We start from the raw sequence: 22,684 nt of genomic DNA, 5'->3' as shown, positions 1-22,684 counted from the left end.
TGCACAAGTGATTTTGATGAGTCGTGTCTTGTAAGTAAAGCTCTATACACACAGGTGTCAGATGCATTGCCTCCAGGTGCTGTTTGTACTGGCGTCAGGTGTTCTGTTTGTGGGTACTTTATGCAGATGTGTCAGATGCACTAGCTCTGTGTGCCATATACAGTGGCCTCAGAATCATTATCTTTGCTTACTATATAGGTACTTCAGATGTACTATTCACACGTATGTCAAATGCATAATCTCTGGGTACTGTTCAGATGTTCTTCCTCTGGGTATTATATGCCGTGGTCTCAAATACTCTATCTCTGTGTAATATAACATAACATGAGCATTTGTAAAGCGCACGTTCACCCAGAAGGGTATCTTGGTGCTAAATAACAGATGTTTACACTGGTCCCTGATCCACCTTTGGGTTTTTTGCACACATGTCTTTGTTACCTCCGGATACAGCACACACATCTCAGATGCTCACCTCTGGGTACATATGCACAGGTCTCAGATGCTGTTCCTCTGGGTTGCTTGTGCACAGGTTACGTTACCTCTGGATGCCATACACATGGGTATCAGATGGTCTATCGCTGTGGATTTTTTGTGCAGGTCTCAGATGCAGAATCTCTGCCATCCTTGTGCATTGGTCTTCATTGCTTATGGATACAGTATACATGGATCTCAGCTGGCCAATCTCTGTGTAATGTGTTCCCTGGTCTCGGAATCTGTACTCCAATGGGACAACCAGGGTAGGAGATGACCAAAGGAATCAAAAACTAGTCCACGACAACAACAAATCACCAAATTGGTAAAAAAACGGAATCAAAATCAGGAAAACTCTTTACTAAATAGAGGGGCCTATGGGGGCTGTTGGGCAGAATTGTCATTGAGTCAATCTCATTGAACAACAGTTGGGTTTGTGGTGGGAAGAACCAATCATAGAACATAAACCCTGGCCAGTGAGGTCTAGCAGCGGAGAGATGGATGAGACGTTATTACATTAAACATTAATAGGTTTTATTTCACATATTCATTTAAATACAGCAACAATATTGCACCGTTGGTGAGTACGCGCTCCCAAGAGTATGCTGAGAGCCATTGAGGTAGGTAAAGTACATGAGGTGGTCCTGCAGGGCAATTTGAAAAAGTGTCTTAGTCTGCATTAGTCTAGAAGGGCTGCATGAGCTAAAAACAGTGGTGGTACCTGAGCTTCTTACATAACCTGAAACTTATCAATGACTGTTAGTCTCCACTTCCTTGTTGTCCATCCTCTGCATTTGGTGGCACTTTTAAATAATCCCATCCTTTGGTCATACTCTTATGAAAGATAGGAAAAGACTCCTGTATGACAAGAGAGACGTTCTCAGTTTCCTGAAAAATCTAGTCTGCATGATACATACAAGAGAGATCAAGAGGAAGCGAGAAGGATAGAGAGAGACAGACAGAGAGTCTAATTTAGAATTGGGTTGAGAGTGTAATCTGTCCCAGCATCAACAGAGCTGTTTTACAAACTTTCAATGTATTTACAAGAACCGCAGCGACAGCAGTTCCAAGAAGTGCAAGAGATGTCGGCTGAGACTGCGGACATCTCCAAATTTGGCCTTCAGAGTATCCTTGCTATCCAGGGAGTAAATTACTACACCACAGCAATGGTACATGCTCTGTTTCCAATCTTTAAATCAGAGAAAGAGAGGGGGAGAGAGAGAAAGAGAAATATAGAGATAGACACACCACAAAAAAAGACAAAGACAAGAAAGAAGCTGACATTCGAGTTAAAGAGAAAAACTAGAGAGTTAGAGGAATGATCATGATTTTGTGGTATTCAGAGGAACAATTTCTGGGACCAACCTAAATTCAAGGAAAAAGAGTAGAGAGAATGAACCATTGCCATGAGCAGGCCACGGACAACCCCACAGATGAGAAACTGCATGCCATTTTCTTTCACTGGTCACACTGTATGTGTGCTGTAGGACTCGATCTGGGCATCACAAGGATTCAGGCTACACCTGTGTATCCTTTCTGTTAAAACACCCTGGAAATGCAGGCTTGAAGCCACCGGTCTACCTCTGTAAAGATGCTTCTAATCTAGAGCCAAGTGTTCATAGAGTGAGTTGTTTGTTTGGGTCTGCAGATGAAGTCCGAGTCTAAAGATGTTTACTGGGATATTTGGAATAGGTGTATCCAAATGATTCTGCCTTGTTTAGGAAAAGCTTGTTCCTCTTCGGTGGCATGGATGGCACAATATTCTCCTCTGGATCTTGCCCGGGGATGCCACTTGTGGGGTACATGGCACTTGTTGCTCCTCGCTTCTGGATCCAGGTTTCAAATATTCTATAGGGAGAGAGAACAGCATGAATTGGACTTTGAAGCAGATCTTGTGTGTATATTAGTTGGTTAGCCTGCTCATAAGCAGGTGCAGGGTGCTGTGGGGCCTGACTCTCTAAACCAGACCAACATAGCAATACATGCAAAATCACAGCTAAAATACTATTTAACCCACCTCAATATACCAATAAGGCACAAATTCAGACTACATCAAGGCTAACATACTATATAATCCAGACCAATTCACCAATGAGGCACTAATTCAGACAAAATCAAGGCTGCAATTATGTTTCACTATAAGCAAGGTTACCTGGCAGTGTTCCCACAGGACGTCAGGTGGAACCTGTGTCAAGATTTTCCCTAATTCACCCCATATGCCCCTAACCAGCAGTTTGTTGTTTGTCACTGTACTATGTTGTCTACAGACACTGATAACATAACACTGTGCTAATTCTCTTCTTGCAATGGTACACTACATGTGACCGCTTGTGCTGTCTCGCTTCACATGACAGAGGGTTGTGCTGAGCCTAACTGCACATGATGGGACACTGTGCTGTATCCTTGCATGTGATGGGCACTGCACAAGTTCTCTCTGCATAACATATGGCACTGTGAAAGTTCTCCCGGCATATGATAGGGCACTATCCACAGATTTCTCCATGTATTAATGCATTCCTTATTGTCTACCCATGGGTTCTAGGGTGAGTCATGCTGCCTGTGTGCATGTGACGAGACACTTTGTACTGTCTGCATGTGAAGTGGCACTGCACTGGGTCTACATAAATGTGGTGAGACTTTGAATGCTGTCTACATGCACGTAGGGGGCACTGCGTATGTCTACCTAAATGTGATAATGTGTTGTGTCCTGTCACTCTTCATGTCTTAGGGCACTCTGTGCTGCCTCCCTGCATGGGATAGGGTCTTGTGGGCTGTCACTTTCCATGTCTTAGGGCACTCTGTGCTGCATCCCTGCATGGGGTAGGGTGTTGTGTGCTGTCACTTTCCATGTCTTAGGGCACTCTGTGCTGCCTCCCTGCATGGGATAGGGTCTTGTGTGCTGTCACTTTCCATGTCTTAGGGCACTCTGTGCTGCATCCCTGCATGGGAGAGGGTGCTGTGAGCTGTCTCCCAGCATGTGAAGAGGAGCTGTAGACTGCCTCTTCTTGTAATCGGGCATTGCTTGCTGCCTCACTTCATGTGAGAAGGCACGGCCTGCTAACTCTTTGCATGTGGCAGGCACTGTGTGCTGTCTTCCTGAATAAAATAGGTAGGCTATCCTATTTTATGTTTAAAGATATATTAACTGATAAAACTCCACTGATAATCATCTGAGTGCATTCACCCTGCATTTGACGATGGGATGGCTGTCCCACTGCATGCGACTGGGGACTGTCTGCTGTCTCATTTAATGTGACGACAGGCTGCCTCCTGTCTCTTTGCATGTGATAGGGTGCTGCATGATGGTACCTGTTGGACCCGGCCCTCCTAACATAGCCATCCCTGTCCTCGCACCACATAACCTGACCCCTGCACCTCACGCAGCCCCCGAGCCCCTGGCCTAGCCGATCCTTCCCTCCAGAACACACACACACCCGACCCGGACTTCCCCGTCCGTGGCCTTCCTCCCTTCGGCCACACCGGGCCCGCGTGCCCACTCCATGCACCATGATGGTCGCCCGGCCCCAGCGCGACCCTGGCCTAGAGGCGCCACTCCGGCTGGAAGACAGCGCGCTCCCATTGGGATGAGAGAGGGAGGAGCAGTTTCCATCGCACCTCTGAGCTCCCCTGGGAAGGCGGGTTTCGATCGGCCCTCCGGCCTCCCCGAGGCTGGCTCCACGCCTGCTGGGTGTCTGGGACTCCTCCCGACCCGGCCCTGAAAGGATCAAAAGAAAATGGCAGGAAACCCCGACAGGCGACCCCCAGGTGACAAGACCCCCGCCTGCACAGACTCCGGACATCAAAGAGGAGTCGTCCTATAACAAGGGGTGCTCTGGGGCTGTCCGGCAGATTCGCCTTTGGAACCACCTGAGCCCTGCTGAGTGACTCGCGGCTCCCTGAAGATCGTAAGACCTCCGAACTTGTGCTTGAGCCCTGCTGAGTGACTCGCGGCTCCCTGAAGATCGTAAGACCTCCGAACCTGTGCTTGAGCCCTGCTGAGTGACTCGCGGCTCCCCGAAATATCGTAAGACCTCCGACTTGTGCTTGAGCCCTGCTGAGTGACTCGTGGCTCCCACAGACTCTCTTGGTCCCGCCGGACCCCGACGACAACCAGCGTATCCCCCAGCTCGAGGATTGTGAGCTGTGCGCCGGGTACGCTCCTGCATTTGATCCATATCCCCAAAGACTGTCCCGCTACCTCCTACCCCCCTCCAAGACTCTGTGAGCCGCGCTCTACTTGTATATATTTGCCTTGCTGATCATAAAGATCTTACAACTCCGATCTGATAAAAATTTGCTCTTAAGAACTCCCGGTGTGGTGTCTCTTTGTCGTGTGGTGCCGAGTGTACGATCCTAGATACGAGATTCCTCCCCTGAGGAGTCTCCCGCCAGTGCCCGGCTACGATACCTCGAGGGTTGGTCTCAGGACAGTCCGGGCCCCCGCCGGGCTCCTCTGAGGTCGCCTTCTAACAGTACCCTGAGTGTGATAGGTATGCTTTCCTGTTTTTGGTTTAAACCTAAATATCTGATAAAACTCCACCAGACGGTAACCTGCAATCATGAATGAAAACATGTAAACACTGATAAACATCTGCACACCCTCAAACTAAAATAAAATAAAATGCAACTCAAAGAAAGTGAGCGAGAATGAATAATGTGTATTTCTTCCTGAAGGGGAGACACACTGTAACGTTGTTAAAGAAGATAGGAGCAAAAAAGAGTGGTCTAAAGTTATTGTACTTAAGTTTTGTTGTTTTGGAACGTCACTAAATTATTGTGCTGCTTCTTTTCATTTCCTATCGATGTTCGTGCTTGGATTAGAGGTGATGAGTTCAGAAGGATGTTTTTGGTCTGATGTTATTATTTTATACAGTATAGTGAACGTGGGAATATTAAAATCATATTTGATCTATTGACAGTGTTTACCTCTTTCACAAGTCAGTATTGGCAGAAGGTCACTTGCCATACACCCCAGACTTTAAACAGTCTGTCAACGTGCACATGGGATTGTGGTGAAACATGGCAGAATACTTTCCAAATACCAACAACATTAATTGCTGTAAAGTGTCCCATTGTTATGTGTGATACCTTCAACTACTCCTGGCTTTTTACCGAACTGCACTTTACTGCTGGCGTTTGTGAGCTCTCAGTCACAATGTTAAGAGCAACACTTGAAATCCCAGAATACAATGTGATGTTTGTTGAAATGTCAGGACTGACTTACAGTGAGGCATTTCGATGGGGACACTTGTCAGCAATACATGTTCACGTGACAGCATTTCCACCTTAATGTAGTCAGGCAAAGACTGCAGAAGGGGAGTGATGGTCATGCTTGAAGCAACAAGCATCAAGTTTCACGTGCCTGAGAAGGCAGGGCTATACATTGATCTGGTGGCCTTTCCAACATTAAAGGTTTCAGAAGGAACCATTCTATTGTCAGGGTTAGCCACCCCTACAATTTCATAATATTCATCACGGAGTAGGGGAATGAGCCCTCAACTGCGTCCAGGAATGTGTATATTAAAACACTTGAATATAGCAGTCTTCCTTTTGAATTCATTAATAATCCTGTAAGCTAAGCCGAGTCCTTCCTGACAGAGTGATTGTGAGAGATAATGAGGGTGCCGCGTGCTGTAAAACTGCATGTCATAAGGAGCTGCATGTCAGAGGGTGCTGCATGCTGACTCCCTGCATGTCATAAGGAGCTGCATGTCAGAGGGTGTTGCATGTCAGAGGGTGTTGCATGCTGTCTCACTGCATGTCATAGGGAGCTGCATGTCAGAGGGTGTTGCATGCTGTCTCTCTGCATGTCATAGGCAGCTGCATGTCAGGGGGTGTTGCATGCTGTCTGACTGCATGTCATAAGGAGCTGCATGTCAGAGGCTGTTGCATGCTGTCTCACTGTATGCCATAAGGAGCTGCATATCAGAGGGTGTTGCATGCTGTCTCCCGGTATGTCACATAAGGAGCTGCATGTCAGAGGGTGTTGCATGTTGTCTCTCTGTATGTCAGAGGGTGTTGCATACTGTCTCCCTGCATGTCAGAGGGTGTTGCATGCTGTCTCCCTGCATGTCAGAGGGTGTTGCATGCTGTCTCCCTGCATGTCAGAGGGTGTTGCATGCTGTCTCCCTTCTTGTGGCAGGGTGGGCATCTTTTCTGAATGTGCAGATCCTTACTTGTCAATGTAGGCATGGTGGAGGAGGAAGAGAGGGTCCGCGCTGCAGATAGTGTCTTGAGACATGCTTCCGCCCATGAACAACCGGACGAGGGAGTGCATGCTGAGCTTTTCAGTCACTCCATCGGATGGGCTCATGAACCCTGAAGGAAGAAGAAATCCACACGTCACAACTCAGAGTTACTGTGATATAACAATCCTCTACAATATTGTGACACTGCAGTAACATGGTGGAACACATGCAGGCATTCAATAATACTGCAATTCATTCATGAAGGAATGCAATAAAACCACTTACAATAACCCTCAGATATAATAACATTGACATGGTGCAAAGTGGACTGTACTGTACATTTTAAGGATCTTGCCAGTCACACAGGAGCTCTGTAACCATACAGAGAAACAAAGCCAGAGGTCACTTGCAATATCCTTTTAATGTATGGTAAAAAGAGACTCTATTCCTTATGATACATTTCCGCCCCATCGTCCTTCCCTGTAGCTCCGGTGCTGCCTCATAAGAAAGAGGCAATGGTTTAATTCACACAGGTTAACAAACAACTGTATATTTACTCATATGTTTATTTACTTCTACACCTAGGAGTAACTCTACACTTTCTTGTTAGCATTTCCAAATTCACTGTATCCGAGTGCAGGGTCACACCTAGGTGTAGACGTACATGTCTCCACCCCATCAGATCAGTGGATGGCCCCTAAAACAAGAGGATTCACAGGTGTAAAGTTACCACTAGTAACTTTGCCACTGAGGTGGGGCTGTCCACCTACATGTGCATAGCTCTACCTTTGGGAAACTGTGGAGATAAAGTTTATCGTTCTTAAAAAAATATTCTGAAATTATTTTACAGTGTAATATCAATGCAAATTCATCAAAAATAATATTAAGAGAGAAATAATAAAATAAACTGTAACAACATATTAAATCATCAAATTAAATATAGGTAATTCATGTAAAAATATTCATTCCATGTAAAATGAATAATTGTACACAATAATTTTAAAAAACTCCACCCTAACTAACATTTTTAGTTTTATTTATTTTGTATTACATTTTGGTAAAAGTTATGTGTTGAATATTTCTATTTTTGTTACTAAAAGTTTAACCTTGGGGTGTTATGTTATTTCCCTGTCTCCATTGTTTTCAATGGGAGTGTGTTGCAGTACCTCTGAGTAGTCACACGTGATTTTTGTCTTCTTCCAAGGATAGTTTGGAATACATTTACACCTGTTTTAACACAATTAGCGCTGCAGTAAATTTGGAAGAATAGTTTGTGAATAGCTATGGTATTGCTCTCTTGTGGATGTGTGTTTTGTATTAGCATGTTCCCCCCTAAGCTGTAAACTACTTCTTAAATTGACATAAAGGTCTTGCATTAAGTAGTTGGTATTTCGCATTTTCTACCACTCCCCCTGGCCCCTTCCACATTTACTACTGAAGGAACAGGAGAGACAGAGGCAGAGGTCTCTGTTCGTATGTTTCTGAACCATTCCTCTTCAAAATGCAGCTTGTGAAGAGGCCCAAAGCCTCCTCTGGATGAGGAAGCGCCTCATTCTCGCTCCGATGAAGGAGCCCAAAGATTACGGTCCTACTCGCGGTGAGGTGTCGCAGTACAAAGACTCCCTTGGTGAATGTGGCCCGCCAGTGTAAGGAGCTACCAATGGCGAGTAAGCAGGAAGCAGCTTGGTGTAAAAGAGGGGCTCGGGGTCAAGTATGTTTTAAGTGTGATGTTACTCTCAGTGTGAAGAACTAGTTTCTTTTTTTTCTTAGCGCAGTGTGCTTCCTGGTTCTAGTATATTCTTCTATGTTCTATCTCTTTCTTCCTTGTTGCAATAGTCAGGGACACTGAGTAAGTTCTTAGTGGCTGTGTCTGTCATACAAGTTGTAGATCTCACTTGACAGAGACACAGGTCCTTTTTAATGAAGTGCTGACGCCGCCGTTGCGTCACTTTTTGTGATGCTATAATAGGGTAAAAAATGTGCCACGCTGTGTCATATTTACAAAGTGGCGCATCTAGACAGAGGCGTCAATTTGTAAACCCCTGCGCCACATTATACCTGTGTCAGGTATAATGAAGCGCAGGGTGGGTGTTCCACCATAAAAAATGCTTGTAGAAGTGGCGCAGTGAAATCTATGAGATTTCACTGCGCCACTTCTACGAGTTCACCGCATCAAATCCTTATGCCTGCTTCACAGCGGGCGTAAGGACTGAAGCAGTCCCTTTTATATGGGACTCGCCCCTGTGTAATGACACAATCCTGGAGTTGCATCTGTTTTACAACACACTCCAGCAATGCATCATTATTGCATCACCAGATATGTCAGGTATCTGACGTATCTGGTCAATCTTTGCGACATGGAGTGCCGTTCTGTAACTACAGCACATCCAAGGAGTTGCAAGGAGGGCGCAATGAAAAGTGTTGCATCACTGTTTTCAACCAGTGATATGACACTTTTCATAAATGAGGCCCACAATTTGTGTCAAATTACTTCGTCGGAACAGCTGTATGGGGAAAATATTTTAAGCACAGCAAATGTCAGCTCTTCCTCTGAGACAAGGTACCTGTGATGAGGCCGTGGGAGGGAGATTCCTGAACTCCACCTCATCATACTCATCATGTAGTCCAGATATGACAACAGACATTTCAAGATGGCCGCCAGGTTCCTGAGACTCAATGGCCCCAGGCAGGCTCCATGGAAATACATGGGGCCGTATTACACAAAAGACATATTTTAATTGTTTTCCACCACACACACCTTTTAAAAGGTGCACCCAGCACAAACAATGAAAATGCAGCATATTATGATGAATGCGCTGCGGCCAGGCAGCCGCGATCTCGCGCTGCCCTAGGAGCAGTGCATTCAGGTGAAAAATGGAGTGGGTTTGAAGCAGCACACTCTGCATTTTCACAGTGCAGACGGCAACCCGCCTGCAGTTTGAAGGGGGATTAGAGATCCCCTTGCAGGGGGTGCAGTGAATGACTGCACCCATCTGCAAGGGGATGCCTGGGGGGTCCATAGGACACCCTTTAACTCCTTCAGAGAGCTGCCATCAGGGGACGCACTCACAGTGTGCCACTTTCTAGATGGCATACTGTCAGTGCCACTCCCGAGAGCTTCTTTGTCGCTGCGCCTGTGTCTGTCATACAGTGCAGGCGGAGAGGCAAAGGTATTATCTCATTTGCATAGGGCATGCCCCCATGCAAATGAGGGAACGCCCTCTTATGATAGCACTGGCGCTTTATGTGCGCCAGCACTATTGGTATAACAGAAAGGGCTGCACAAGAGTCTGCTGCCCTTTCGGTAATACCAACGTGGCCAGGGGAATGCAAAGAGGGTGTAAACGCCTGTTGCGCTCCCGGGGCACTTGTATAATACGGCCCATGGGGTCAAATATTTAGGTCATGGCTTGGTTGTCTGTACAAGAAAGACCATTCTTTCCCTGACTGTGTTCTCTATGTTCTTGGGTCTGGCTAAGATTTCCTTAAGAGTCAATCCTTTTCCACGGTGTCAACACTCCATAAACACACATTGAGACTCCCCTGTGACCATACCTTCAAGGACATTCCGGAAGCTGTGGTTGGCACTCGTATCGTATGGTGGTGTGTCGTACTGATCCCACTTAACTGTATCTTCCACGTCCTGCACTGTGGGCAGTCTAGGGATGCTGGGGTCGGCACCAGGGCTTCTTTGAAGCGGCTCCATCTTGCATCCATCTTCTGCCACCGGACAGTACTTGTAGTCAAAATAATACCCACTGCAGATACTCTGGAGAGAAACGTTACCGTCAGTGAGGATCGAGGCACTCGAATTAACCTTCCATGACACGCTGTACTACAGGTTACACTGAGCATGCGTGTGTCATAATGTTGTTTATAATGTAATTTATTGTCACTGCTGAGAGAGAACAAGGGGGTTCCGGGTGTGAGACAAAACCTTACAAAAGACTTCTCAAAGAGTTGGGTATCACAGCACTAACACCAACACTCTGTATTCTATACTGCATGTGCAGACCAATCAAGAGAAGAAGTAAAAGAGAAGTCCTACACCCACTCAACAGAAGATGGGGATTCTGTGTCCCCCGTACCAATGCTATCTGCATCTTTCGGATTCCTGTAACAACATGGTGTCAAATTATAAAGACAGATAACCCAGACAGGCTGGACTGCCAGCCACTGCCACTAAACTCTATAAGCAGTTGGTATATTAATTACTACAACACACCTACTGCAAACTACAGCAGAACCAATAATAACTTATGGTGTCATAGCTGATAAACCCAAGCACAAACCAGACTCAAATTGATGCTGGAAATCAGAGCAAGGCGGTACCAGGCCAGGACACCAGCGCAAGACTATCCTAATGCCAGAATATTGTCCATGGGGCTACATCTAACATAAGCATAACATCATCACAAGCAAGCCACTTTAGTCACTGGTGAAAATAGATGTCATACTACAGAGGTGGCTTCTGTGTCCACTCTCAAGGCTATGTAGGTGCTTGTAAACTGGAGGAGCCATCAGTGTAAAGTTAATGTTCAAAACTCTACTAGAAGTGCCTCATAAACAGTCTCCCCACATCCAGCAACACATCATCAGATTGTGGGTAGCTAAACCCTATATAGAAGGACATAAAATGTATCTTAATACATTTTAAAGCAAAAGTATTTACCTTCCAATTGGCAAAATATGAGGAGCTGGTTAGGACACCCTGGGAATCGCTCTTGCCCATGAATTCGTTAGTGCAGATTCCGCAGTGTTGGCCGTCTCTACTCCAGTCGTAATATGGCATGGTAAAGGTGTCGTCCCCAGTGATGATCTGAATCTCCCGCTCCATGAAAGCAAGATACCAGCGATGCCAGGTCAAGAAGGCTGGGCCACTGGTGGCAAAGGTGGTGGAAATGTTGAACCTGTTATTTTTTAGTATGGGTTTGTAGGCGTAGTATCGGACCCATGCACCAACGTCGTACACGGAGGCCTCCAAGAAGCGGAAGGTGGCTCGATCATATCTGTTGCCCGCAGATAGTATTCGGAATCTGGCACTCTTCTTCATCTTGGCCAGGCTCAGGTAGCTGAAGACCTTTAGCCTATCCTTGGGCGAGAGCTCGCGTATCTCACTGCGGATCAGCTTCTTGTTCTTCTCACACTTTTCCCCAGTGCGGTTGGCTACACAGTCCCCACAGTCGAAGCCATCAAATGGGTGTTTGCAGATGCACACACTGTCGAAGTATTCATGAGGCCATTCTAGGCGGTCGTCGTTTTGGTCCACCATGCTCTTTTGTCGCGTGTGCTGTTCACTGATGAACTTACACTGACCTCTTCCGGACTCTGCCCCGCACATGCTGCCATCCTTCCACTGGGGGCAGCAGCGCCTTTCTTTCAGGGCCTTGTCAGTGGTGCACGGGGTAGGGAATTGACTCCACACCCCGCTCAGGCTCAACGAGAGGAACACGACGAAGAGTAACATGGCTTCTGTGGTCCCCACAAGAGTCGCTGTGAATCTTTGAAGGAACAACATTTTATAATTAATTATTTTGCCTTTGAGAAGTTTAAAATATTTGTAATACCATTGTACAGCATAGTACAGACTAGCTCTAGCAGGTGAGATGGCAGTTATCAGTTATAGATTACAGAAGAGAATACATAAACTAAAAAAATCTAAAAGAATACAATAATATCATGCCATAACATGAAGTATATAACACATAAAATTACTTGACAAATAATAAAGCTACAAAATCAAAAATATGTTGGCATGCCTTAATCTATTTTAAAACAGCAGAGTATATGTTGAGACACATAAAAAAACTAAATATGGCGGGTGTGACTTTCACCAATTGTTTTAGCAGCTGTCCCACTTCCGCCAAACTCCAATTAACCCTTGGTTTCTTTTTGAACTGTGTTTTCAAAGAGAAGGGAGTCATTATGCCAAAGGTTTCATTGATCGCTTGAAACTCTCAGTTACTGGGCTAATTCCGGAGATTCAGGCCTAGGTTTGTTAGGATTGCATGGGTGCTCTTGCAGCATTCTGCAGGTTTGCGCTGCACCTGCAGGCCTTGCTAATGGTAGATAAATTGACACAATGCCTGATGTTGCTTTGTGCAACACAATCACCCACGCGAAACCTTTGCAAGTAATGCCCCAGAGGATAGCGTCTTCCAAGACGTTCAAGCTAGATTAAAGATATTTGTTTCCTGAGAGGGAGGCCAGGTCAGTGCGATTAGGATTGGCGTGATATGATAAAACCTTGCTGTGCCATTGGTGAAATGGCTCTCTGGCAGGACTTTCTATGAGTACAGATTTCCATAGTCCAGTCTCAACAGTACCAGAGCTTGATTCAATGCTTTACATCATTCTCAAGAGTAGGATTTTATATGTCAAAGGAGGATGAGCTGACCGTGTTCCTTCTTAGCTAAAGCATTGACGTGGGATTGCATATTAGTTTTCATATTATCCAAGAAGAAGCCACATGATTTGGCTAGATGGATACTCGTGTTCTGGGCAGATAAGTTCACCGTCTCCTTTTTCATTCTTCACATCCACACCCACAACCATGGCCAGATGCAAAGACATCCTCCAGAAGCACCTCATGAACCTCCTGAACTCCTTCCCGCCCACCAAGGTGTGAATAGTTCACAAGAAAACTACACCATGTGAAACAGAAGGCTCCACTGAAAACCATATATCATCAGAGCTGAACCACTCTAGATCATGGTACCAACCTGAACTCTCCAAAAAACAAGTGTGCCACCCACAGGCAAGAAGCGAACAAGAGAAGAAATGAGCTTCCCAACATCTTCTGGCACGAGCATCCCTAGAAAGCAACCCTCTAGAAGACCACCATCAATGAAGGGATCATCAGAAGTATTCTTGTGAGCTGTCAGGCATTGAGTCAGGCCACAGCAAGTCTTTGCAACCCCTTCTTCAGGGGACTAATCAAGCACTATCAATCACTTCACTGAGATCAACACAATTATTCCAACACTCTCTCTTGTTATGGTATGTGAATTTGTAGAGAACCGCTAATTACCCGTGAGGTGATCCAAACGCTGAACATGGCAGGTCTGAGGGGGGAGAGATCATGCCTATTTCATTAGAAAGAGCCATGTCTTGATTTTTCTTTGGAAGTCCATGAGGGACGCTGTAGGTTCTGAAGGGGTTTGGGAGGTCATTCCATGTTTTTACTATGAGGTATGTGTAGGTGCGTCCTCTGCTTTCGGTCTTCTTAATGCTATTGAGGTGTGCTCTTGCCTGTGACACAGATTGTTGGTGTCTGGTGAGTCAGTAGAAGTTGAGGTGGTGGTTGAGGTAAGGGTGGGTGAGTAGCTTGAACTTACATCTTCCCTTGACTGGGAGCCAGTGGAGATTTTTGAAGTGTGGAAAGATATGGTTATTTCACATGATGTTTAGAATGAGCCTGGTGGCGTTGTTCTGGGAGGCGGCGTTGTTCTGGGAGGCTTGGAGTTGGCATTGGACATGGGCTGGGATTCTGACATTGAGGGCGTTTCAGTAATCAAGTCTACTTGTGATAAGAGCCTGGGTGACTGTTCATCTTGTGTATAGTGAGATTCACTAGAAAATCTTGTGTAGCATTCACAGGATGTGGAAGCATGATGAGGAGAAGCCATGGATCTGTCTGCTCATAGAGAGGTTAGTGTCCAGGATGATCCTTAGGTTCTTGGCATGGTCTGCAGGGTTGGGTGGGGGCCCAAGTTCAGAGGGCCACCAAGAGGAGTTCCAGGGGAAGGGGTTGCGGCCAAAGTTTATGACTTCAGTTTTGTCTCTCTTGAGAAGGAGGCAGTTGTTTTTCATCAAAGCAGTGATGTTGCTCATGCAGTTTGCGAAGTTTGCTTTGGCACTGTTGGTTGCATTGGTAAGGGAGACAATGAGCTGTGTGTCATTGGCGTAGGGTACTATGATAATGACATGGGCTCTGAGGATGTGCATGAAGGGCGTCATGTAGACATTGAAGAGTGTTGGGCTGAGAGATGATCCTTGCGGGACTCCCCAGATGAGTTTCTTGGGTTCTGAGGTGTAGGGGGGAAGTCTAATGTGTTGAGTTCTGTCCGTGAGGAAGGAGGATATCCACTTGAGGGCTGGTCCTCAGATATCCAAGTGCTGAAGCTTTCTGATGGGAGACTGTATCGAAAGCTGCAGAGAAGTTGAGGAGGAAGAGTTGCTGCCATTTCTTCTCAGTTGAGGACGCTTCTGATGTTATCGATGGCCGTGATGAGGGCAGTCACTGTGCTGTGGTTTATGTGAAAGCCTGATTGAGAGCTGTCTCTGAACTGATGGAGTTTTAGGTCATCTGTGTGCTGATTATTGATTGCTTTCTCAATTACTTTAGTGGGAAAAGGCAGGCGTGAGATGGGTCTGTAGATGCTGAGGGTGTTGGGTTCCACTCTTAACTTCTTCACTAGGGCGTTGATTTCTGTATTTTTCCAGCAAGACAGCAAGCAAGGTGCTGGTAGACATGGAGGTGTTGATGATAGAGGTGAGCATGGGGGAGATGATTGTTCTTCAAAGTTGTATAGGAAGTGGGGACATGGATCTAAGGGGGCTCCTGAGTGGGTGTTATTCATCAGGGCAGTGGTTTCTTTGTTTGAGAGGGGCTTCCAGTTGCTTTGCTGCTGCTTGGTGATGAAAAAGGTGTCCGGCTGGTCAGGGGAGTTTGTAATATGTTGTAGGTTGAATGTGTTGTAGACCTTGGAAATCTTCTGTTTGAAGAAGTTTGAGAGGTTGCTGCAAGAGGGCTTGAGATGGCATGATGTTGTTGGAAGTTGAGAGATTGGAGAACTTCTAGATGATGGTGAAGAGTTCTTTGCCGTCGTTGGCGCTGGCTACAAGTCTGAGAGTTAGGGCGTTTTTCTTTGCATCCTGTTGTTGTTGGTGGTAGAGTTTGAGGGCGGCTTTGTATTGAGATATTCAGGTGGTGCTTTTATTGAGTCTCCGTTTTCTCTCAAGTTGTTTGTAGTGGCGCTTGGACTCCCTGAGGTTGTTCTTGTACCAGCTGGGTCATCTGTTGTTTTTGTAGTTCTTGTTTCTGGTGAGAGCACTTTGGTTGGTGCAGTCAGAGAACCAATTATTGAAGAGCTTGGGTCAACATTGAGGTTCTCGGTGTGGTTGGGTGGGCGTTCCTGAAGGGTACTGGTTCTTTTTTTTGGGATATTTCACCCTAGTGTCATCATGGTGCTTTGGCTTTTACTAGTGGGGTGTCTTGGTGGGTGGGTAACTTAAATTGTATGCTGTACTGGTCGGAACATGTGACCGGGGTTGTGTGGGTGATGGTGATCCTGTTGTTGGAGGAGAAAATAGGGTCGAGGGTGTGGCCTGCTGTGTGGGTTTGTCCTTGGGTGAGCTGGGTGAGTCTAAGGTTGCTGAGGCTGTCAAGGAGGGCTCTGGAATTAGGATCTGTGGTGTCTCTCAGGTCGTGATTGAGGTCCTGGAGGTGGATGTGGCAGTTTGATCTGATGGAGAGGGGAGCGATGAAGTCTGCAATGTGGTTGCAGTATTCTGCTAGGGGATCTGGGGGATGGTAGGCGAGGGTTTCCTTACGACTGGTTTCTTGAAGGAAGTGAACGTTTTTCTCCTAGAGGAGGATTTCAAAACAACGGTGCAAGCCCTGGTCCTCTTCCACCCGATAGATGTAATTCCATGCTAGGTGGCCTCCCTGCACCACCTTAACACCCCTGTAAGGACAGTGGTACGTCTCATCACATTAACCCTTCCTTCATATACGGGCTTGTGTTCCAGACCCATATCATCTTCAGGGCCAGCTACATCATCTAGAACACAGTTAGGAATAACACCCCCAACATATGTGGACAAGGAACCAACCACTCCCTGTGGACAGCCCCACCCAAGTAGGAGACACAATCCAGCGTAAATGAAAAGTAGAGAAGAGAGGTCTTATCCATCAACAGGACCATAATGAGGAAGAGATCCTCAATGACATCAGAACAGCGCTGAGACTCTTGCAATTCAGGAAGAGGTTTAAGAGACATCCCTTTAAAGAGCATTAGACTCAACATACTAGATTGCATATGCCGCCAGCGCCTGCCCACGCTGCATTGCTTCGGGGCTGACCCATTGAGCTCTTCGTTGCTTCCCAGCTTGAAAGGGCTTTACAAATACCTCCGCGTGCCTACGTTGGCGCCTTCTTCAATCACTGGTTGGCCACCCTGCACAGAGCTGGCATTGAGTCCTGGTGGGATTGTTATGGGCAAGATCAGAATGACGCCTGCTTTAATTGGGAGGAGTTTGGGCAGTGAGTTGTGTCTTCATTCACCACAGCAGCACTGAAGCTGCGTTTATGACACCCTGAGGGAGGAGAGTGTCAAGTAAGCTGGAAGTCTAGGTCTGCGCGTTTGAGGGAAGAGACAAGAGTTTCCATTCAAAGATCCAGGTGGGTGGGCCCAGAATGTAAAAGAAAGTAGTGCAATGAAGCTCCCGCCGTTTTGGAAAGGTCCACGGCTGTGATAGAGTGTCTCACTGTTGGACTGCAAGGCGAGGCGCTCCTTCACCATTGGATCAGTCTCGCCTCCAGACGTCATATCCTTTCCGGGCGCCCCCCGTCGTGTGTGGCGCACGGGATGAGACAGCTTCCCGGGCACCCACACAGCCGCACCCGAGCTCTTCACAGGTCTTTAAAAGACCTTTTGCATGTTAATGTTATGTTATGTTATGTTAATTTTAGTTTGTAAAGCGCTTAATACCTGCAGGTCTCTAAGCGCTGAGAGCAGAACTACGGAAGTGCCAGGGTGTGGATGTATCACGAGAAGGGGCCTTACGCCCAGGCTTCCATGAATAGGAGGGTCTTTAATTTTCTCCTGAAGGACAGGAGGCCACTTTCAGGGCGCAGCTCGCCTGGCAGTCTGTTCCAGATTTGTGGCATGAGAGTGGAAAAGGCTCGACCCCCTTTCGAGGAATAGTTGAAGCGTGGGCATTTTAATAGACCCTCCGTGGAGGGCCTGAGAGTGCGACAAGGGGTGTATGTCGTCAGGCGTTCCTTGATATATTTGGGGGCTTGCCCAAACAAAGCCTTATGAGTAATGCAGAGGCCTTTAAATTTGGCCCTCTGCTTGATGGGTAGCCAGCGCAGTTGTTGTAATAGGGGGGAGGTCCGAGTGTGTCTGGGTAGTTTAAAAATCAGCCTAGCTGCATCATTCATAATCACCTGGAGTCTGTGCCGCAGTGAGGTTGGCAGTCCAATATAAAGTGAGTTACCGTAGTCGAGCCGGGCCAGGATCAGGGCAGTCACAACTGTCCTCATTGATGAGAAGGAGAGGATGGGGGAGAGTCTCCTCAGCCGCCTGAGTAGGCTCACGCAGGTACCGAAGACGGAGGTGATTTGGTTTGTCAAGGAGAGGTTTGCATCAATTTTGATTCCCAGGCTTTTTACCATCGCGGCTGGTGCGGGGATCGCACCCAGCTCGTCAGGCCAGAACTGGGAGTTCCAAGGATTGCTGCTATAGGTGATAGCCAGCACCTCCGTTTTATCTGGGTTGATCTTGAGTGAATTAGTGGTCATCCACCTGACCACGAATCTCAAGATGTCTTTTACCCGAGCGTGGGCTTGAGGGCTGCTGTCTATTTGGACAATAATTTGTGTATCGTCCGCGAAGTTGAAGACTTGGCAGTTCATCGAGGCGAGCTTCTTGATTAGGGGTCTGATGTAAATGTTAAACAGGAGGGGGGATAGTGCCGACCCCTGCGGGACACCGCAGGGGATAGGCCCCCTCTCTGACACCAGGTCCCCCATCTGAATTTTGTGGGTGCGGTCTGACAGAAACGACTTAATCCAACGGAGGATAGGTCCTCCAATGCCGATGTCTCTTATTCTGTCCACGAGTTGTGAGTGATTGACCGTGTCGAACGCTGCCGACGGGTCAAGAAGGACTAGGACACAGGGTTTTTTGTTATCTGCTTTTGTCCTAATTTCGTCCAGTACGGACAGCATCACCAATTCTGTACTGTGATGAGCCCTGAAGCCGGCCTGCCTATCCCCAAGCAAGCTATGGGTCTCCATGAAGCTGGAGAGGGTTTGGAGGACGTATTGCTCCAGTATTTTTGCTAGAGAGGGCAGCTGAGATATGGGTCTAAAATTTTTCATATTAGAGACGTCAGCCCCAGTCTTTTTAAGAAGGGGAATGACTCTAGCTTCTTTGAACCTCGAGGGAACTTTTCCTGATTCCAGCGAGAGGTTCATTAGGGCCAAGATTTCTTCCTCAATCGCTGGGAGAGCGAGTTTAAAAATCCTTGGTGGACAAGGATCTGATGGTGTGCCTGATTTAATTTTTGTTGCGATGCCTCGCAGGGTCTCCAGATCAAGGGGCTGAAAGAAGGAAATCAGCTCAGTCCGATTTTCCTGTGTCTCCACCTCTGCGTTAAGGGGGAGCTTAAAGGGGGAGTTATTAATATCAGTCAGGATTCTTGGACTTTATCCGAGAAGAAGGATAGAAATGTATTACAGGATTCCTTTCTAGATGGAGCGACCGGCACCTGTTTTTGGCTCAATTCATTGAGGATTTTGAATGTTTCTTTTTGTTTGTTGGTGGCCAACAGAATCCTGTTCTCGTAATGTTTGGCCTTACTGCTAAGCAAGGTCTTTTTGTAGGCGTCGAGTTTTTCCCTATATTCTACGTGGGCTTGTGGTTCATAGGCTTTACGCCATCGTCTTTCATAGTGGCGGAGTGTACATTTCAGGACTCTGAGTTCTTCTGAGAACCAGGGTGAGCCCTTACCCTTATTTCCCGTTTTTATTCTTCTAGCTGGGGCTAGTATATTCATGGCGGATGTTAGCTGACTGCCGATGGAGTCCGTCCATTCTTCCAAATCCAGTGTTATTGGCCTCTTGACTGGGTTTCTCCGAAGGGTTCTCTCTAGACTGGGACCCAAGATTTGTTCCAGCTTCTTACTAGCTTCCAGGAAGGTGGTAGACCGGGGTTTTGTCTGATAGGCGGGAGTAGGAGGTTGATAAAGTAGTGATCAGACCACCCGCAGGGGGAGATGTCCCTTAGATTCACGGAGGGATGGGTGGTCCATACCAGGTCAAGGGTATGTCCTTTCTCGTGGGTGGGGCCTGACACTAACTGATTAAACCCGAGGGAGGTAAGCATGTCCTCGAGCTGTTGGGCCTGTGCCCCTCTGGGTATCTGGTCCCAGTGGTAGTTGAAATCACCTACTACCAGGAGTTGTTGAAAGCGTGACCGGAGGTTAGTGACACATTCGGTAAACAGATCAACAAAGGAGGGTGGGCAGCTAGGCGGGCGGTAAACTGCCATGATTGCTATGTTTGAGGAGCTGTTGCAGACCTTTGTTACTAAGATGTCTACCGCCTCCAAGTTTTCAGCAGACAGCTTCTCAATGGTCAAGTGATTTTTATAGAGTAGCGCCACCTCGCCGCCTCGCTTCCCTGCTGTCCTGTTATGCCAAAAGGCATCATAGCCATCGGGCAGGGATGCGATTAAAGTGGGTCCCGAGTCCTCGTCAAGCCATGTTTCGGTCAGGGCGAGGATATCAGGGGCGTCTTCTTGCTGGAAGGTAAAGATTTCGGGGGCGTGTTTCTGTAGAGATCGTGTATTAAGGCTGGAGAATTTAATGTGATTACTGTATTTGGGGTGGGCATGGTCCATATTGTGTGGAGGAGAGGTGCTACGTGTCTCCTTCTCCTGTGAGCTGAGAAGTCCTTCTCTCTGGAGAGTGACTGTTATTTCTGGTTTTAGTGGGTGTGTGCCAACACCCAGTGCTTGTAGGTCATTGACCGAGTATTCATAAAAATGGGCAGAGTTCTTGGCCCCTGGGCCCTTTCGGGCGCGGACGGGCGCAGACGGGCTTGCCTTGGGCGCACCTTCGGCGCGCCAGCGGCGCGTCCGCTCCAGCGTGCCGCTTTTGTGCTCTTCGTGACCCCTGGCCCCTCCCCTTCAATCAGCCCTGCTGTGCAGCAGCTGAGGCCCCTAATCTCGTGGGGTGAAGCGGGGGAGAGGTGCAGTACCGGTCAGGAGAAGCCCTGGTGAGCCTAGTCGCGAGTGCGTGGCAAGCGTAAGTTTTGATTAAAATACACAGCAAATACAAATACAATTTTAAACGTTTTTAATGAGGCCTCGCTGTTGTTTCACCCCTTCTAAGAGCCGCTGCAGCTCCATTTTGCCGATTGCTTAAAGATTCAGCACCCCCCGAAATTTTTTCTTCGCGGTTGCATCCCCCCACCCCCCCCCCGCCCGAAATTTGGCTCTAGCTGCGCCTCTGGGTGAGGCAGTGAATATGGAATTGAACAGTGGGGAGGAACGCGAGGAAGCGGAAAGGATCTGCACTCACAGAACATTCACCTCCTTGAACCCTGCCCCAGACCCGGCCTTCTAGGCGCCCTGCCCATGGGCACCCACCGCTTCTATCACCCGGGTCACTGACCTCTGACACGGAGGGTCGTCTGCCCCAGATCCGGCCTTCTAGGCGCCCTGCCCGTGGGCTCCTTCACCGCTTCTATCACCCGGGTCACTGACCTCTGACACGGAGGGTCGTCTGCGCCAGAGGCGGCCTTCTAGGCGCACTGCCCGTGGGCTCCTTCGCCGCTTCTTTCACCCGGGTCACTGACCTCTGACACGGAGGGTCGTCTGTCCCAGAGCCGGCCTTCTAGGCGCCCTGCCCGTGGGCACCTTCGCCGCTTCTATCACCCGGGTCACTGACCTCTGACACGGAGGGTCGTCTGTCCCAAAGCCGGCCTTCTAGGCGCCCTGCCCGTGGGCACCTTCGCCGCTTCTATCACCCGGGTCACTGACCTCTGACACGGAGGGTCGTCTGCCCTGGCGGCTAGAGGCATGGCCCCCTCCGGCCCTCCAGCACCTCGGCTCTCTACCTTTTAAATCAAGCACTTTTAAGCAGTGGCCCCGCAGCCCCCCTAAACTGGCACCACCAGGGGGCCAAAATTGACTTATTTTTACTCCCTAAATACACAGCACTTTCCACAGTCCTCCAGTGAGATCACAGCGCGGGTCCAGGGCACCAGGGAGGCGTGTGCCCCTTTCCAAGTGACTTCACCAGCCAACCCCCGCCCCCTTTTTGGGGTTCTTCTTTGAATCCTGCCTATGTACCCCCGTACCCACAACTGACCTGGCAAATCTGTGTACTACTGCTCAATAACTCTCCGTCTCACCCCTCAGGAGGATGGTTGGTCGTCCTCCCATCGAGGACAAATTCCCACCCATGCAATGCCCTAATCTCTTGTGCATGTTTGCCCCTGGGGGGCTTCCATCAAGGGGGGCATTAGCATCGGCAACGAGAAGTCCTTCTGTTCCACGGGGTACAGAATAGAGGGGTGCGGGTGGGGCGCGCACTCAGGCCACTTATCAGGACCCCACAGTGCCTGACAACCTCGGTGCCCAACAAGACCCCTGTGATGCTGGGCACACGGCCCCTGTGCCTACCTCAGAGATGCTGCGGAGCTCTCTTCGATGCCAGCACTCAGATGGTGCACTTACCACCACCCCACAGTACCTGGCACCCCAGGGGCCTATGCAGACCCCTGTGCTCCTGGGCACACGGCCCCAGGTCTACCTTACAGATGCTGCCCAGCGGTGCCACCCTCATCGGTGCCAGCACTCAGATGGTGCACTTACCAGTACCCCACAGTGCCCAGCTTCCCAGGAACCCAACCAGACTCCTGTGCTCCGGGCACGCGGCCCTGTGCCTACCTCAGAGATGCTGTGGAGCCCTCTCGATGCCAGCCAGCGCTCAGAGCTTCCTGGAGGCTGTGGGAACCAGGACTGCTGAGGTGCTACTTATAGGGCCGGGCACAGGATGACAGATGCGGCCGGGACAGGGGCGGGGCTCTCCCGCTCCCGGACAGGTGGCAGCAGCTGCACTCGGATGCGAAGAGGAAAAGGAACCCACATTTCATAACACTTTTCCCGTAATTAGAAACGCGATTCACTTCTTTGAGGTGTAATTAGATACGTCAGTCGGACTGTGCTGGCTCTTGCAGCACCTGAAGGAGTCACCCCTCTTTACACTTCCGGGTGACGGCTCCA

The 22,684-nt window shown here is 48.3% G+C and overlaps 1 protein-coding gene across 1 annotated transcript; it reads right to left on the bottom strand.

Annotated features, from left to right (window-relative positions):
• Window positions 1–980: 980 nt before the first annotated feature.
• Window positions 981–22,470, bottom strand: LOC146808602 (tyrosinase-like). Its single transcript, XM_085623622.1, has 5 exons — window positions 22,349–22,470; window positions 11,332–12,160; window positions 10,215–10,428; window positions 6,648–6,789; window positions 981–2,319 (listed from the first exon to the last, which is right to left on the bottom strand). The coding sequence occupies exons 2-5, from the start codon at window positions 12,124–12,126 to the stop codon at window positions 2,133–2,135; spliced, it is 1,338 nt and encodes a 445-aa protein (XP_085479748.1). The 5' UTR covers window positions 12,127–12,160; window positions 22,349–22,470; the 3' UTR covers window positions 981–2,132.
• Between the last annotated feature and the right edge of the window lie 214 nt (window positions 22,471–22,684).

This window comes from Triturus cristatus, chromosome 8 (genome assembly GCF_964204655.1).
Source record: "Triturus cristatus chromosome 8, aTriCri1.1, whole genome shotgun sequence".
Classification (NCBI taxonomy): Eukaryota; Metazoa; Chordata; class Amphibia; order Caudata; family Salamandridae; genus Triturus; species Triturus cristatus.
Note: the sequence above shows the minus strand (reverse complement) of the source record. Positions and strands in the feature narration are given on the sequence as shown.